Here is an 18,078-nt window from a genome sequence, read left to right on the forward strand (position 1 = left end):
GGCACTCACATCACCAAGTCCCACACACACACTCATGTGCCCCCAACCCCAGGTGATATGTGTCCTCACATGTCAAGCAACACTCATTTACCTGCCCAGGTTTTGTAAGAGCCACAGCAAAGAAGAGACATTTTAACATGTGCCAGAAAACAGGCCAGAAGGAAGTACTGGCACAATGCCAGGCACAGAGGAGGCACCAGAAAGTGCTGAATGGATGAATAAGCAAGTGAGGAATCAATGGATAGATAAATGCGGGATACATGGATGAATGTTTGGATGGCGGATGGATGGATGAGTGGATGGGAGGATGGGTGGATGGATAAATGGATGGTTGGATGTGTGGAGGGATGGATGGGTGAATGGTGGATGGGTGGATGGATAGATGTGTGGATGGGTGGATAAATGGATGGATGGATGGTGGATGGGTGAATGGATGAATAGATGGGTGGATGGACTGGGTGGATGGTGGATGGGTGGATGGATAGATGTGTGGATGGATGGATGGATGGTGGATGGGTGAATGGATGGATGGATGGATGGACTGGGTGGATGGTGGATGGGTGAATGGATAGATGTGTGGATGGATGGATAAATGGATGGATGGATGGTGGATGGGTGAATGGATGGATGAATTGGGTGGACGGATGTAGGGGGAGATCCCATAAATGCTGAGGCAGGAGCAAAAGGCCTCGGCCTATTTCCATATAAATAATGAAGAAGAAAGTAACTAGAAATATAACCATAGTAGTTATTATTCATATGTGATCTTGGTTATTCATAGGTGATCTTAATTCTTTTACTAATGCCTCTCAGGTCGGAAGTGTGAACCCGGGGTGGCATTGTGAAATAAATGACACTAAGGCAAGATGCTCTAAGCCCTCTGTCACACCCACATAAGGGCTGCTGGAGGGTGCCTTGGCTGTGCGGCAGCGCCAGTGCTGGGAAAGCTCCCGCTGTTTAGCCAGCTAGGGAAGGAGACGTCCAAAATAGCTGAGACGTCTCCTTCCCCAGAAGAGTGAGGAGAAAACTCTGCTCCTCCAAGCTCTTGTGGGAGGCCTGATGCTGTCAGGGGGCCCACCAACATCTAGGGGCTTAACTGTCTCTATGTGATGCTGTGCTTCAGTGGTCACGTTCCATGGCTACTCTCATATTCTGGCTCTAATTCTGCACCTAGTTCCTTTTTTCTTAGAAAAGATTATCAGTAATAGTAATATAAATCTTAATGTTTTGGTTCTTTCTTAATAAGTATGGAAAAAGTGTTGAAGCATTATGCTCTTTACCTCACTTTGGGTGCCAGAAATTCCTGAATCCTCACCTGAACAACACGTGACGTACTTGCCCCTACCACTGTCACGCCCTATGTACGCTGCCCCCAGTCTCCGACCACCAAGACCACACCCTACCTACCCTGCCCGCAGATTTGCAATTCAATAAAATTGAGAGTGTCCCGGGGGCCACTGCTGGTCTCCACGATTTGGGTAGCAGTGAACCCCTGGGCCCAGACTCTCTTTTCTCAATCTCTGTGTCTTGTGTCTTTTATTTCTACAATTTCTCTTCTCCTCACCAGCCAGGAGGGGCTCACAGAACCCTGTAGGGCTGGACCCTACAGATGGATTTGGTGAATAGATGGATGGATGGATGGATGAACAGGTGGGTGGATGGATGACGGATGGATGGATGGATGGTGGATGGGTGCATGGGTGGGTGAATGTGTGGACGGGTGGATTGAGTGGATGGATAGATGGATGGATGGATGTGTGAATGGATGGGTGGGTGGATGGATGGATGGATTGGTAGATGAATGAGTGAATGGATGGATATGTGGATGGATGGATGGATGGATTGGATGAAATAATAGGGGAATGGAGGGATATGTGGATGGATGCTGGATGAATGGATGGATGGACGGTGAATGAGTGAGTGATGTATGGATGAATGAATGGATGGATTGGGTGGATGGATGGATAGATGGATAAATGGATGCTAGATGAATGGATAGATGGTAGATGGCAGGATGGATGTGTGGATGGATGGATGGATGGATGGTGGATGGATGTGTAGATGGATGGATGGATGGATGGATGGATGTGTAGATGGATGGATGGTTGGGTGGATGGATGGATGGATGGATGGTGGATGGGTGGATGGATGTGTAGATGGGTGGATGGATGTGTAGATGGATGGATGGTTGGGTGGATGGATGGGTGCATGGATGAACGGATGGATGGATTTGGTGGATGGATGGATGGATGGTGGATGGCTGGGTGGATGGAAGGATGGATGGATGTGTGGATGGATGAATGCTGGATGAATGGATAGATGGTGGATGAGTGAGTGGATGTGTGGATGAATGAATGGATGGATTGGGTGGGTGGGTGGATGGATGGAGGGATGTGTGGATGGATGGTGGATGGATGGATAGATGGTGGATGGATAAATGGATAGAAGGATGGATGGATGTGTGGGTGGGTGGATGGATGGATACTGGATGAATGAATTGACAGATGATGGATGGGTGGATGGATGTGTGGATGGAGGATGGATTGTTGGATGGATGGGTGGATGGATGGATATGAGTATGGATGAATTGATGAGGGGATGGATGGATGGATAGATGGGTGGATGGATTGGCGGATGGATGGAAAATAGGCTGACAACTGGGTCTTTTGCCTCCAAGCAGAGTGGGCCTCAGGATCAAGTTAGCAGGGGTGTTCATGGAGGAGGTAAGCGGGTAGCGGGAGGTAAACGTGATGCCTTCTGACCCGAAGACATGCTCACAGCGGGCAGCTCACCTCCCCTCACTCACACAGCCTTGGCAGAAGAGCAAATGGCAAAGAGACAGCTTATGCCTGGAGACATGGGACCAGGCCAGGCATTTTTGCCTGGCTTCCTCAGATGGGATGGTGTCTGCTGCCCCTGCCGGAGCCTGCCCAGAATGCGGCCACAGAGCAAAGGCTCAGTAGACACCCAAGTCTGATTTCCTCAGCCCTGCCAAGTAACGTATTTACTGTCTTCCACCTCCCTTCCCTTCTTCCCCTCCCCCCTACACAATTTTCATTAAAGTATAACATACAAAAAATTGCACAAAAGTGCACGGTCCACTTCCACAAAAAAATACACACTTTTTGGGCTGGGCACAGTGGCTCATGCCTGTAATCCCAGCACTTTGGGAAGCTGCGGTCAGAGGATCACTTAAGTCCACGAGTTCGAGACCAACCTGGGCAACATGGCAAGATCTCATCTCTACAAAAAAATAATTAAGAAAGCTAAAAATTAGCCAGGTGTGGTGGCATGTACCTGTAGTCCCAGCTACGTGGGAGGCTGAGCCGGGAGGATGGCTTCAGCCTGAGAGATTGAGGCTGCAGCGAGCCATGATTGTGCCGCTGTACCGCAACCTGGGCAACAGAGGAGGAATTTGTCTCCAAAAGAAAAACAAAAACCCACTTCTGTGGCCAGGAGTTAGACACCGAATGTCATCGCACATCCCAAGTATCCGCCCAAACTCCTTTCTCCCTGCTGTTGCCACTGCCGGGACCGGCCCCAGCCTCTGCCGCAGAAATGCTTTCCCTTGCTTTGGCTGGTTGGTGGCTGCTGCCCTCTGCTGGCTATCTGCAGGAGCTGCACCCGGACGGGCAAGGCCCCACACCTGTCACCTACCTTACTTGGTTTTGTGGTTAAGACAGAGTCTTCCTCTGTCGCCCAGGCTGGAGTGCAGTGGTGCAGTCTCCGCTCACTGCAACCTCTGAGTCTCCCAGGTTCCAGCAATTCTCCTGCCTCAGCTTCCCGAGTAGCTGGGACTACAGGTGCCCGCCACCATGCCCAGCTGATTTTTCTATTTTTAGTAGAGACAGGTTTCACCATATTGGCCAGGCTGGTCTCAAACTCCTGACCTTCTGATCCACTCACGCCAGTCTCCCAAAGTGCTGGGATTCCAGGCGTGAGCCACTGCGCCCGGTCAGGCTTAGCTTTCTGTTAGGTTGGTGCAAAGCTGCAATTACGTGTGCACCAACCTAAAATATTTTCTGCCGTGGCAAATGACCACCAACTCTGTGGCCCAAAACAACATGAATTTATTCCCTTACCGTAGGTCAGGTGCTGGCACAGTTCTCACTGGGGTAAAATCGACCTGCCAGCAAGGCTGGCTGCCTGTGGAAGCTCCAGGGGAGAAGCCATCAGCCTTCTCCAGCATCCAGAGCCCCCAGCCTTCCCGCCTGTGACCCAGTTGCTGACCACGTCTTCACACTGCCTCTTCTCTGGTTCTTCTTGTACGAGGATTCATGATTAAACTGGGTCTGTGAGGATAAGTCCCAAAGCTCTGTCTTCACGGCATCTTTTTTTTTTTTTTTTTTTTTTTGAGATGGAATTTCACTTTTGTCACCCAGGCTGGAGTGCAATGGCGCAGTCTCAGCTCACTACAACCTCCAACTCTCAAGTTCAAGGGTTTCTCCTGCCTCGGCCTCCCAAGTAGCTGGGATTACAGGTGTGCACCACCACACTCAGCTAGTTTTTGTCTTTTAGTAGAGATGGGGTTTAATCATGTTGTCCAGGCTGTTCTTGAAATCCTGACCTCAAGTGATCCACCCACCTCGACCTTCCAAATTGCTGAGATTACAGGAGTGAACCACCGTGCCCAACCTCTTCATGGCATCTTAAATTCTATCTTGCCCTGCAAACATAGGTGCAGGTCTGGGTATCAGGCTGAGGGCCAGGGGGATGTGGACATCTAGGGTATTCTGTGTGCATCAGGGGGCATTCTGCCTGCCACACAGCCCACTCCTCAGGAAGCAGCCTCTTTTTTTTTTTGGAGAAAAACTACCCCCAAGGAGAGCCAAGGATGCCTGCATACTTAGAATAGCTTTGGACATCAATGAAAAAGACCAAAATGAACGAGAAAAAAAAAAGAGAAAAAATAGCCCAAAGACACTGAGACAATACAAAGAAAAAAGAAGCCAGACCGGGCGTGGGGCTCACACCTGGAATCCCAACACTGAAAGGCCAAGGTGAGCAAATCTCTTAAGCCCAGGAGTTTAAAACCAGCCTGACAACAAAAGGAGAATCACCTCTACAAAACACGTAAAAAATAAATTAGCGCGATGAAGCGGCTCACCAGCCTGGCTAACACGACAAAACCCCATCTCTACTAAAAATACGAAAATCAGCCAAGCATGGTGCCTGTAATTCCAGCTACTTGGGATGCTGAGGCAGGAGAATCATCTCAACCTGGGAGGTAGAGGTTGCAGTGAGCCCAAATCGCGCCATTACACTCCAGCCTGGGCAACAAGAGCAAAACTCTAGTCTCAGAAAAACAAAAACAGTGCACGTTGACTCATGCCTGTGATCCCAGCACTTTGGGAGGCCGAGGCAGGTGGATCACGAGGTCAAGGGATCGAGACCATCCTGGTCAACACGGTGAAACCCCGTCTCTACTAAAAATACAAAAAAAAAATTAGCTGGGCATGGTGGCGCGTGCCTGTAATCCCAGCTACTCAGGAGGCTGAGGCAGGAGAATTGCCTGAACCCAGGAGGCGGAGGTTGCGGTGAGCCGAGATCGCGCCATTGCACTCCAGCCTGGGTAACAAGAGTGAAACTCCATCTCAAAAAACAAAAACAAAAAAAATTAGCTGGACATGGTGGTTTGTGCCTGTGGTCCCAGTTACTCCAGAGGCTGATGTGGAAGAACTGCTTGTGCCTGGGAGGTCAAGGCTGCAGGGAGCCATGATCACGCCACTGCACCCCAGCCTGGGAAACAGAGTAAGACCCTGTTTCAAGAGAAAGCAAAAGAATTCTGACCATCATCCTCACAAATTAAAGATAAATTTGCTTTCACAAAGCCGGCATAAGATACTGTTTTCTTTCTTTCTCTTTTTTTTTTTTTTTTTTTTTTTTTTTTTCTTGATATGGACTCTCACTCTGTCATCCAGGCTAGAGTGCAGTGGGGAATCTCAGCTCACTACAACATCCCTCTCCCAGGATCAAGCAATTCTCCTGCCTCAGCCTCCGGAGTAGCTAGGACTAGAGGTATGTGCCACTGCACCCAGCTAATTTTTGTATTTTTAGACAGGATTTTACCACGTTGGCCAGGCTGGTCTCAAACTACTGACCTCATGATCTGCCCACCTCAGCCTCCCAATGTGCTGGAATTACAAGTGTGAGCCACCTTGCCCAGACTCTTTCTTTCTTTTATTAAGGCACAAGGCTCAGTGAAAGAAAAAATACATAAGCTGGACTTCATCAAAATTAAGCATTTTTCCTTAGGCCAGTCACGGTGGCTCACACCTATAATCTCAACACTTTGAGAGGCCAAAGCGGGCAGATCACCTGAGGTCAGGAGTTTGAGACCATCCTGGCTAACATGGTGAAACCCCATCTCCACAAAAAACACAAAAATTAGCCGGGTGTGGTGGCACGCACCCGTAATCCCAGCTACCCAGGAGGCTGAGGCAGAAGAATTGCTTGAACCCAGGAGGCGGAGGCTGCAGCGAGCTGAGATCGCACCACTGCACTCCAGCCTGGGTGACAGAGGAACACTCTACCTCAAAAAAAAAAAAAAAAAAAAAAAAAGCAGAGTACTTGAAAAAACATTTCTCCAAAGAAAATATATAAATGGCAGCTAGACCCACAAAAAGATGCTTAACATCATGAGTCTTTCAGTACAAATCAGAACTATGAGACACCATCTTACACACCCATTAAGATGGCTACTATCACAAAAAAAAAAAAAAAAAAAAAAAAAAAAAAAAAAAGCCGGGCACAGTGGCTCATGCTTGTGAGACAGCACTTTGGGAGGTTGAGGTAGGGGGTTTGCTTGAGCCCAGGAGTTTGAGACCAGCCTGGGCAACATGAGACCACCTCCCATCTCTACAAAAAATGTAAAAATTAGCTGGGTATAGGCCAGGCACAGTGGCTCATGTGGGAGCTCAAGTACTTTGAGGGGCTGAGGTGGGCAGATCCCATGAGGCCAGGAGTTTGAGACTACCCTAAGCAACATGGTGAAATCCCATCTCTACTAAAAATACAAATAAAGCCAAGTGTGGTGACGCATGCCACCCCAGCTATTCAGGAGGCTGAGGCACAAGAATTGCTTGCGTCTGGAAGGCAGAGGTGGCAGTGAGCCGAGATCACGCCACCGTACTCCAGCCTGGGTGACAGAGTGAGACTTTATTTTTTTTTTTTTTTGAGACGGAGTTTTGCTCTTGTTACCCAGGCTGGAGTGCAATGGTGCGATCTCGGCTCACCGCAACCTCTGCCTCCTGGGTTCAGGCAATTCTCCTGCCTCAGCCTCCTGAGTAGCTGGGATTGCAGGCATGCGCCGCCATGCCCAGCTAATTTTTTGTATTTTTAGTAGAGACGGGGTTTCACCATGTTGACCAGGATGGTCTCGATCTTTTGACCTTGTGATCCACCCGCCTCGGCCTCCCAAAGTGCTGGGATTACAGGCTTGAGCCACCGCGCCCGGCCTATTTTTTTTTTTTTTTTTTGAGACGGAGTTTCACTCTTGTTACCCAGGCTGGAGTGCAATGGCGCGATCTCGGCTCACTGCAACCTCCGCCTCCTGGGTTCAGGCAATTCTCCTGCCTCAGCCTCCTGAGTAGCTGGGATTACAGGCATGCGCCACCATGCCCAGCTAATTTTTTGTATTTTTTTTTTAGTAGAGACGGGGTTTCACCATGTTGACCAGGATGGTCTCGATCTCTTGACCTCGTGATCCACCCACCTCGGCCTCCCAAAGTGCTGGGATTACAGGCTTGAGCCACCGCACCCGGCCCAGAGTGAGACTTTAACACAAAAATTAGCTGGGTGTGGTGGTGCACACTTGCAATCCCAGCTACTTGGGAGGCTGATGCGGGAGGATCACTTGAGCCCAATGATTGAGGCTGCAATGAGCCATGATTACGCCACTGCACTGCAGCCTGGGTGATAGCAAGAGCCTCTATCTCAAAGAAAAGAAAAGAGAAAACAGAAAGTCATAAGAATTGACAGGGATATGGAGAAACTGGGACCCTTGCTGGTAGGGATGTAAAATGGTACAGCAGCCACTATGGAAAGAGTTGGTGGTTTCTTTTTTTTTTTTTCTTTTTGAGATGGAGTCTCGTTCTGTCACCAGGCTGGAGTGGAGTGACGAGATCTCAGCTCACTGCAATCTTCACTTCCCAGGTTCAAGCAATTCTCCTGCCTCAGCCTCCCGAGTAGCTGGGACTACAGGCGCATGCCACTGTGCCCAGCTAATTTTTGTAACTTTTTTTAGTACAGGCGAGGTTTCACCATGTTGGCCAGGATGGTCTCGATCTATTGACCTGGTGACCTGCCCACCTCGGCCTCCCAAAGTGCTGGGATTACAGGTGTGAGCCACTACACCCAGTCGAGTTTGGCAGTTCCTACAAAAACATGAAACATAGAATCAGCACATAATCCAGCAATTCCACGTCTGGGTGTATCCCCAGAAGAAATGAAAGCAGGGACTAGAACAGATATTTGCACACCCATGCTCATAGCTGTGTCATTCACACAACTAAAACGTGGAAGTAATCCAGGTGTCCATCCATGGATGAACGGATCAACAAAATGTGCGCTATCCATATAATGGAATATAATTCAGCCCTTAAAAGGCAAGAAATTCTGACACACGCTACAGCGTGGATGAGCCTCTGAAGACATTACGCTCAGTGAAATACGCCAGTGCGTACCTGTAGTCCCAGATACTCAGGAGGCTGAGGCAGGAGGCTCACTTGAGCCCAGGAGGTCGAGGCTGCAGTAAGCCATGACTGCACCACTGCACTCCAGCCTGGGCAATGGAACAAGACCCTGTCTCTCTCCTTTTGATATGGTTAGAAAAAAGAAAATAATTTTAAAATTTTTTTTAATAAATAAATAAAGCCCCCCCCCATCTCTAAAAATAAAAGATAGGCTGGGCTTGGTGGCTTGGACCTGTAATCTCAGCACTTTGGGAGGTCGAGGAAGGTGGATCACTTGAGGTCAGGAGTTCGAGACCAGCCTGACCAATATAGCAAAACCCTGTCTCTACTGAAAACACAAAAATTAGCGGGGTGCAGTGGCTTTAAATGGATCCCTTTAATCTCAGCTACTGAGGAAGCTGAGGCAGGAGAATGGCTTGAACCCAGGAGACCGGAGGTTGCAGTGAGCCAAGATTGCACCACTGCACTCCAGCCTAAGTGACAGAGGGAGGCTCCATCTCAAAAAATAAAAATAAAAAAATTAATAAAAGATAAAATAATATTAACAAGCCAGTCACGAAAAGACAGAATACTGCAGGATTCCATTTACATGAGGCCCCAAGAGTCATCAAATCCACAGACACAGAAAGTAGAGGGGTGGGTGCCAGGGCCTGGGAGAGGGGACAGGGCATTATTTAATGGGTGCAGTTTCAGCTTTACAAGAAGAGGTTTCTGAGATGGGTGGTAGCGATGGAAACAACAACGTGAATACACTTAACGCCACTGACTTGTTCACTTAAAAAATGGTTAAGGGCCGGGCGCGGTGGCTCACACCTGTAATCCTAGCACTTTGGGAGGCTGAGGTGGGTGGATCACCTGAGGTCAGGAGTTCAAGACCAGCCTGGCCATCATGGTGAAACCCCATCTTAAAAAAAAAAAGTGGTTAAGATGGTCAATGCAATGGTATGTACACTTTATCACAATAAAGAAAAAGGAAGGCCGGGCGCAGTGGCTCACACCTGTCATCCCAGCACTTTGGGAGCCAAAGTGGCAGGATCACCTGAGGTCAGGGGTTTGAGATCAGCCTCACCAACATGGCGAAACCCCATCTGTACTAAAAATACAAAAATTAGCTGAGTGTGGTGGTGGGCACCCATAATCCCAGCTACTCAGGAGGCTGAGGCAGGAGAATCACTTGAACCCGGGAGGTGGAAGTTGCAGTGAGCTGAGATTGCGCCACTGCACTCCAGCCTGGGCTTCAGAGCGAGACTCCATCTCAAAAAGAAAAAAAGGAACCATCAGAGACCAGAGCCAGTCCAGGCGGGGACTCTGGAGGCCAGGTGACCCTCCCCATCACTCAGATACCCGCCACAGCCCAGGGCTTAGCCCACACACATGCTGGACTCTCGCAGCCCAGCCCCTCTTCCAGCCTGCTCTAGGGTGGCCAGACCTTCCGCCTGCAGGTGGCCGGGACAGACTACTGCTCAACACACGTAGAAAGATGTCCTGGAGGCATGAGGACTCTGCCTGCTGACAATCCTAGACCTGTCTCCCCCAGAACAACCTTCACCCGGGCAGGAAGATGCTACTGCTATGTTATGCATGCGCTGGGTCCCTGTGGCTTCCATTCTCATTGTCTTTCACCCTCACTGACTTACAACGGACCTGAAGGCAGCCGAGGCTGTGAATGTGGGAGCCACTGGCCTTCCAGACAAACCTCCGTTCAAGCCCCCATCACTGGCTCCAAAGCTAGCAGGCACAGCAGAAGGCATGAGAAGACAGACATAAAAACAGAACCAGAGAAAAAAATAATGGCAGACTTAAGAGGTGACATATTAATAGTCACCTTAAATGAAAAGGCTCTTAGTTCACCAATTAACTCAGAGATTGCCAGTGTGAATTAAAATACACACACACACACACACACACACACACACACACACACACGCATGCGCACAGACAGAAAACCCAATTTGCTTAGCCAGGCATGGTGGCATGCACCTGTAGTCCCAGCTACTCAGCAGGCTGAGGCAAGAGGATCCTTTGAGCCCAGGAGTTGGAGGCTGCGTGAGCTATGACGGCACCACTGCACTCCAGCCTGGGAGACAGAGCAAAACTCCGTCTCAAAAAAAAAAAAAGAAGGAGGCTGGGTGCAGTGGCTCATGCCGGTAATCCCAGCACTTTGGGAGGCTGAGGCGAGAGGATCACTTGAGGCCAGGAGTTTGAGAACAGGCTGGCCAACATGGCAAAACCCCGTCTCTACTAAAAATACAAAAATTAGCTTGGCATGGTGGCACATACCTATAATCCCAGCTACTTGGAAGGCTAGGGCATAAGAGATGAGTCACTTGAGCCTGGCAGGCAGAGGCTGCAGTGCGCCAAGATTGTGCCACTGCACTCCAGCCTGGGCAAAAGAGCACACTATGTCTCAAAAAAAAAAATGAAGTATTCATATGTTCTGCAACATGGATGAACCTTAAAAATGATGCTGAAAAGAGCCAGACATAAAAGGCCACATATTGTATGGTTCTGTATACATGGAATGTCCAGAATCAGCAAATCCATAGATTAAGAAAGTAGATTCAGCAGGGCGCAGTGGCTCACGCCTGTAATCCCAGCACTATGGGAGGCTGAGGCTCACTTGAGGTCAGGAATTCAAGACCAGCCTGGCCAACATAGTGAAACCCTGTCTCTACTAAAATACAAAAATTAGCCAGGCATGCTGGCAGGCACCTGTAATCCCAGTTATGCGGGAGGATGAAGCAGGAGAATCGCTTGAACCCGGGAGGCAGAAGTTGCAGTGAGCCGAGATTGCGCCACTGCACTCCAGCCTGAGCCACAGAGGAGACTCTGTCTCACAAAAGAAAAAAAAAGAAAGACAATAAAAGTAGATTCACGGTTGGTGGAGGAGAGGGGAAGCAAATGCTAACGGCTTTCTTCTCCGGATGATGAAAATGTCTTAAAGTAAGACAGTAGTTAAGAGTTCCTCAACCTTGTTGTTACACTAAAAACCACTGAAGTGTGCACTTTAAAGGGGTGAACTGAGTCCAGACACGGTGGCTCACGCCTATAATCCCAGCACTTTGGGAGGCCAAGGTGGCTGGATCACCTGAGGTCAGGAGTTTCAGACCAGCCTGGCCAATATGCTGAAACCTCGTCTCTACTAAAAATACAAAAATTAGCTGGGTGTGGTGATCCATGCCTGTAGTCCCAGCTACTCAAAAGACTGAGGCAGAAGAATTGCTTGAAGCTGGGAGGTGGAGGTTGCAGTGAGCCGAGATCATGCCACCGCACTCCAGCCTAGGCTGGACAGTGCAAGACTCCATGTCAGACAAAAAAAAAAAAAAAAAAAAAAAGGTGAATTGAATGGTATGTGAATTATATCTCAATTTTAAAAAAAGAAAAAAACTCAGCTGGCACCACCGCCTGTCCCCACCCTGCATTGCAGTAAAGCTGTCCTTGCTGGCTGATGAGGGCTCTCCTAGTCTGCACCCCCTCCTCACCTCCAGACCCATGGCCTTGCTGCTCCTGGAACCCCAGCCCACCCGGTGCCTCTGCTCTTCTGTTCTCTGTGTGCCCAACACTTCCCCCCACACCTAGGTACCTGGCCCCTCACAGCCTTCACCTGCACCTTTACAGAGACCCTATCAGACCACCCAGCCCCCACCCTCCACATGCCCACCCCATGAACAGACTTCCTTTTCCCTGGCTCTCCTGAATTTCTGGCATACTATACGATTTCCTTATTTTTACTTATTTTTATTTTTTAATAGAGACAAGGTCTCGCTTTATTGCCCAGGCTGGTCTCAAACTCCTGGGCTCAATCAATCCTGCCTCAGCCTCCCAAAGTGTGGAGATGGCAAGCTGGGCCCCCGCGCCCGCCACAACCTTCTCTTCTGGAGAGTGTCGCTTTTGTACTGAGGATGTAAACTCCGGGCACGCGGGGACCCTCTCGCTTTGTTCACTAATTTGTCCCTAGCCCCTACTACCCGGCACGGTAGGCGTTCAGTAATGTTGATTGAATAAATGACAGTTACTTTAGAAAGCAAATATTATTTAAATGACATTTTTAAACGCAAATAAACTTCTGGGTAGTGTTTTCGGTACACACACGATGTCCCCAAGGGTACCAAAGAACGCATTTCCACGTCTGTCCCTACACGTGAATGCCAAGTAATGTTAGTCACCAACAGATGAGAGGTCACGTGACGCGCCGGCCGACCCCGCCCCGCCCCGGCTCTGCCCGCAGTAGGGCCGCACCGCGGAAGGCAAACGGGTAGACTCAGCAGAGGCGCGACCACCCTCACTGCACAGAGCTGAGCCACCGGCGGCGTCTCCTGACATTCAAGGCCCCACTTCCCACCCGGAAAAGACGGGATCCGCCGGGCGCAGGTGCAGAGGCCGCGCCCATCCGCGGCGCCGCCACCCAGGGCGGAAACGGCTACGGCTTCGCTCGGAGCGCATGCGCGGGGTCCTCGGAGTTCTCGCGAGATAACGGTCGAAAAAGTGCCACGGTGGATTTCCGGTACCGGATTTGTCACCGGAGTGCCGGGCCCGGGGCGAGCGCGGGCGGAGCCTAAGCCGTGGGCCGGCGGGCAAGTGGCGAGACCCGGCCAGGGCCAGCGAGCCGAGGCCAGCGGGCGCGCGGACCATCGGGCCGCCGGCCGGCAGCGCCATGGACCCGTTCCTGGTGCTGCTGCACTCGGTGTCGTCCGGCCTGTCGAGCAGCGAGCTGACCGAGCTCAAGTTCCTGTGCCTCGGGCGCGTGGGCAAGCGCAAGCTGGAGCGCGTGCAGAGCGGCCTGGACCTCTTCTCCGTGCTGCTGGAGCAGAACGACCTGGAGCCCGGGCGCACGGAGCTGCTGCGCGAGCTGCTCGCCTCCCTGCGGCGCCACGACCTGCTGCGGCGCCTGGACGACTTCGAGGCGGGGGCGGCGGCGCCGGGGGAAGAAGGTGGGCGCGGGGGCCGGGTCGGGGGAGCCGGGGCCGGATCGCCGGGCTCGGGGGCCGCGAGGCTCCTCCCCACGGCCTCCAGGCGCCTCTCCTTTGCCAGGTTTGATTTGCGAGGGTTTTCTCTGCACCACCCTGGTTTTGCTGATGGGAGAGCCAGAAACGCAGTAAAGTCAACTTATTCAGGGTCACAGGACGTGGACACGCACAGTGCTTTTTCCTCCACCCCATTCTGTCTGGGTCAATAAGAAAACTCACTTTAGAAAAGGTGAGGAGGAGTCAGAGAAGGTGCGGACAGAGGTTAGATGAGCCTGCTCCCATCATCTCGCTTCTGCCTCGGAATTTGCCCAGCGAATGCCCTTCACGGCTGAGAGTTAATACTTCATTCAGTGACCCTTCCAGTCGTTAAACAGAACCTTCACCATAGCCCTGTGGCTTGGATATCGTTATCTGTCACTGCTCCCATTTTACAGAGGACAGGACGTGGCTCAGAGGTTAGGTGGCTTGCGGAAATGCGCAGCCGGTAACTTAACAGCTAGGCTTGAACCAAGCAGCCCGGCCTCCGGATGGGTGGCGGAGCCACTGCACTGCCTCTCTGATCAAGTTCATTGTGGACCGGCTTCCTGTCCTGCTCTCGGTCACTCCCTCTCCACCCTCGCCTGTGGCTTGCAGCAGCTTCCAGGATAAAAATGAGAACCCCTGAGTACAGCAGGATTTCTCAGCCCTTTCCCATTGTTCTCAGAGGCGGGGGAAGAGGCTTGGGAGTGGCCTGGGGACGCCCCTCAGAGGCGTCGAGCTGTGGCCTGCAATGAGCCATTCAGTCACAAGCCAGATGGGGCATAAATGTGATGCCATGGGTTTGACTCTCTAAGGACTGGTGCCCGTTCAGGACAAGGTGTACAGAACAGCTCTCTGCATTGAAGCAGTCAAGTCCAGATTTTAAAAATACGTTAACAGTGCTGAACAAACCAAACAGGATGTAGAAAAATCGGGTTTCAAGGGTATTTAATATCTGGAAAAACATTTGCATTTTAAAGGCAGCCCACGAAACATAGCTGACATTTGAGATATATGTGTGCTTGGTTTCATTTGTGTAGTTACTGTGTGTTGGAAAACGTACGCCAGAAGGTGAACAGTGGGCATGGACAGGTTGATAGTGGGTGACTCCTTTCCAGAAGTTCAGCATAACGGTTAACGGTGGCCTCTGGTGCCACACCGCCAGGGTTTCAGATCATGGCTCTTGTCATCGTATAGCTACACGATCTCGGGAATGTCAGTCAGCTTCCCTGTGCCTCAGTTTCCTTATCTGTACAGTCATGATAACAGGGTGCCCAGCCCATAGGGCTATCAGAGCTGTGGGAGCTGGTCCACCTGCCGACGATGTCTCCGAATTGCCAGGAGACGTCAAGCCACTTCCTGTCCCGGCCCTGCCTCTCCTTTCCTCTTTCCACATTCCAGAAACGGCCTGTTATAGTCCTGTGACCAGCTCCCTGATCTCAGTGGTGACTTCAGCAGATGAGGAGTATGGTAGCCAGGGATGAAAGACTGGTAGGCAGTCAGGGCAGCTTTCAAAATAAGAACTGGGGTGCCTGCTAGTTTCCTGTGATTGCCATAACAAATTACCACAAATCTGGTGGCCTAAACCAACAGAAATCTGCCCTCAGTCTGGAGGCCAGAAGCCTGAAGGAGCAGGATGTCTCAGACCCACACTTGCTCTCACACCGAGTACCCTGCGGGGAGACCCTTCCAGGTCTGCTTTGTGGTGGCTCCAGGCATTTCTTGACTGTGGCCACTTCCCTCCAGACTCTGCCTCTGCCTTCATCCGGCCTTTCCGGTGTGCTTCCTACAAGGACAGCTGTCCTGGTAGCATCCAGGTAACCCTGGCCTCTCAAGACCTTCAGCTTGCCTTTGTAAAAGCCCCTTTTTCCTAGGAAGTTAGCATGCGTGGTTTCAGCGATTTCACATGAACATACCTTTTTGAGGTGACATTCAGCCTGCTCTAGGGCAGGATGTGGGATCAACCCTATTCCCTCAGACAGCTCCCCAGCCCCTCCATTAGTGTCTCCTGCCCTAGGTGGGTGGCTCCACTACGCTTTCCACTGGCAATTGAGTCTTCATCGGGCCACACCTCCAAGGATAGTATTGGAGAGCAGGGGGTTTGGCTGAGGTGGAATCAGGCCACTCTTGGGCGTTCGGTGACAGCCCCTCTGCTGCCAGGTGACTTTAGCCTCTGCAGAGGACCTCGTGTAGGCACCTCTGTCCACTCAATGTCAGTGGCAAAAAGCCCTGGGGAGGAGTGTGGGGTCGCCTGTCTCCAAACCTCTGTAAACCGTTCTGTTCCTTCCCTCCCAGACCTGGGTGCAGCATTTGACCTCATATGTGATCACGTGGGGAAAGACTGGAAAAGACTCGCTCGTCAGCTCAAAGTCTCAGACGCCAAGATCGACAGCATTGAGGACAGACACCCCCGCAACCTGACGGAGCGCGTGAGGGAGTCGCTGAGAATCTGGAGAAACACAGAGAAGGAGAACGCGACTGTGGCCCACCTGGTGGGGGCTCTCCGGGCCTGCCAGATGAACCTGGTGGCTGACCTTGTGGAAGAGCTTCAGCAGGCCCGGGAGCTCCAGAGCAGGAGCGGGGCCGTGTCCCCGATGTCGTGGAACTCGGACGCATCCACCTCTGAAGCGTCATGACGGGCCGCTGCTCGCCCTGGTGGACCACAGGCACCTGCACAGCCTGGACTTGGGTGTCAAGGACGGTACCCCAGCACTGAACACCCAACAAGAAGCCAGGCCGAGGGAGCCAACGACCAGCTGCTTCTGATCTCAAGCTGCATTTCTGGATGCCTCTCCCATGCCAGGCCGGGCTTGGCACTGCACAGATATTTCCATTTATTCCTCGCCATCGCTCTGAGCAAGATCCTGTTGTCCCCATTCAACGAGCTCCTGCGGGAGTAGCTGGAAAGCTGGAACCGTGGCCAGCACAGAAGAGTCTGTGCAGATGAGCAGTCATACTGTGTGTCACTCCACGGCGGAGGGGACCAGCTCCGAGGCCCAGGAACTGGAGCGAAGCAGAGAGGAGGGGAGAGCTGGGATTTGAACCCCCACCATCCGGCTCCGGCGCGCACACTCAACCACTGTGTCGCTCTGCCCTCACCGTGGACAGAAAGGGTGATCTGTGCCATTTCCTTGGCGGCCATCAGGGCAGACCTGGACAGGAGGATGAGGTCAGGTGGCGTCGGGGGGAGACGCGTTCCTGGGATAGGAGTGGGGAGGCCTGGCTGGCTGTGGTCCAGCTCTCGGCCCCTGCGTGAATTGAGTCTCCTCAGACTGCTAAGTAGGGACAGTGATGGTCACCAGGACGAATTCAGAGAATATCTGTTAGGTGCTCATGGGAGACGCAGCACTCTCTAAAGCTTCCGTCTTACAAGGATTATGGGTCCTGTGATTCTAGTTTCTTACTATTTTGTATCAAATTCACTCTTTCCAGTAACAGAATTGCCAAGGCAGTGGGATCTTGTATCTTTAAAAAGCAGGCCTCTTGTTTCTCAGGTAATCCCATTAAAACACGTGACTTTACAACTTCCATATTACAAAGAAGTTTCCGTTCCTGTTGGTGATTCTTTCATCTCAGATACGCTGGATATTCCCAGCACAGCGGGTTTCAGGGTCCCTGTCAAGGGCTGCAGCCTGGGAGGACATGGCCGGACTTCCCCACAGCTCACTGGCTGACGAGCAGCGGCTCCCGTGGGAAACGGCGGTCTGCTAGGGTGGCTCGTGCCGCTTTTAGAATCTGCCTGCCCCACCAAGAGTATCAGAAAGCCAAGTGGCTGTTCTTTGTCCCAGCTCACCAGCTATGACCTTGGGAAAGTCTAAGGTGCCATGCTGTGGATGAGATCTTAGCCAAGGCCACAGGACACTGTCCCCTCTAAGCTGCGGACCCCGGCCTGTGAGCCCTCCCCACCTTCACCTGTGATTTCCAGATGCCAGACAGCTTGTGAGGAGGAAAGGCCATAGCAGTGGATAAGACAGAAGTGTAGCCCTGCCCCGTCAGCCTCAGAAACTTAGCAGAAACAGGCTTTAACCAGTTCATCGCTAGCTGGGGGTGCCGCTGTGGAGCTGAGCTGGCTGCTGTCCCACAGCAGCGTGGCCTGACCTCTTACACACTGTACACCCCACCCGGCGTGCACCCACTTCTCAAGGCGCGGCTCAGTGCTAGTTCTGTAGAGAACAGAGACATCACCCCTCGCCGTGCGTAACTGTGACAGCAGCTTGGCTTTGGGGAAGAGATTTTCCCGGGGTGAGTGGGAAAGTTTTTTTTTTGTTTGTTTGTTTTTTTGTTGTTTTTGTTTTTTTGAGACGGGGTTTCGCTCTTGTTACCCAGGCTGGAGTGCAATGGCGCGATCTCGGCTCACCGCAACCTCCGCCTCCTGGGTTCAGGCAATTCTCCTGCCTCAG

At 51.5% G+C, this 18,078-nt stretch overlaps 1 protein-coding gene across 1 annotated transcript; it reads left to right on the top strand.

Annotated features, from left to right (window-relative positions):
* Positions 1-13,155: 13,155 nt before the first annotated feature.
* Positions 13,156-17,220, top strand: FADD (Fas associated via death domain). The gene is made up of 2 exons (XM_039471456.2): positions 13,156-13,624; positions 15,974-17,220. The coding sequence occupies exons 1-2, from the start codon at positions 13,348-13,350 to the stop codon at positions 16,312-16,314; spliced, it is 618 nt and encodes a 205-aa protein (XP_039327390.2). The 5' UTR covers positions 13,156-13,347; the 3' UTR covers positions 16,315-17,220.
* The last annotated feature ends 858 nt before the right edge of the window (positions 17,221-18,078 follow it).

This window comes from Saimiri boliviensis, chromosome 6, assembly GCF_048565385.1.
Source record: "Saimiri boliviensis isolate mSaiBol1 chromosome 6, mSaiBol1.pri, whole genome shotgun sequence".
In the NCBI taxonomy this organism is placed as follows: domain Eukaryota; kingdom Metazoa; phylum Chordata; class Mammalia; order Primates; family Cebidae; genus Saimiri; species Saimiri boliviensis.

Coding starts and splice junctions, on each gene's coding strand:
- FADD (XM_039471456.2), top strand. CDS start 13,348: ATGGACCCGTTCCTGGTGCTGCTGCACTCGGTGTCGTCCGGCCTGTCG. Junction 13,625..15,973: donor GGCGGCGCCGGGGGAAGAAG/GTGGGCGCGGGG, acceptor CTTCCCTCCCAG/ACCTGGGTGCAGCATTTGAC.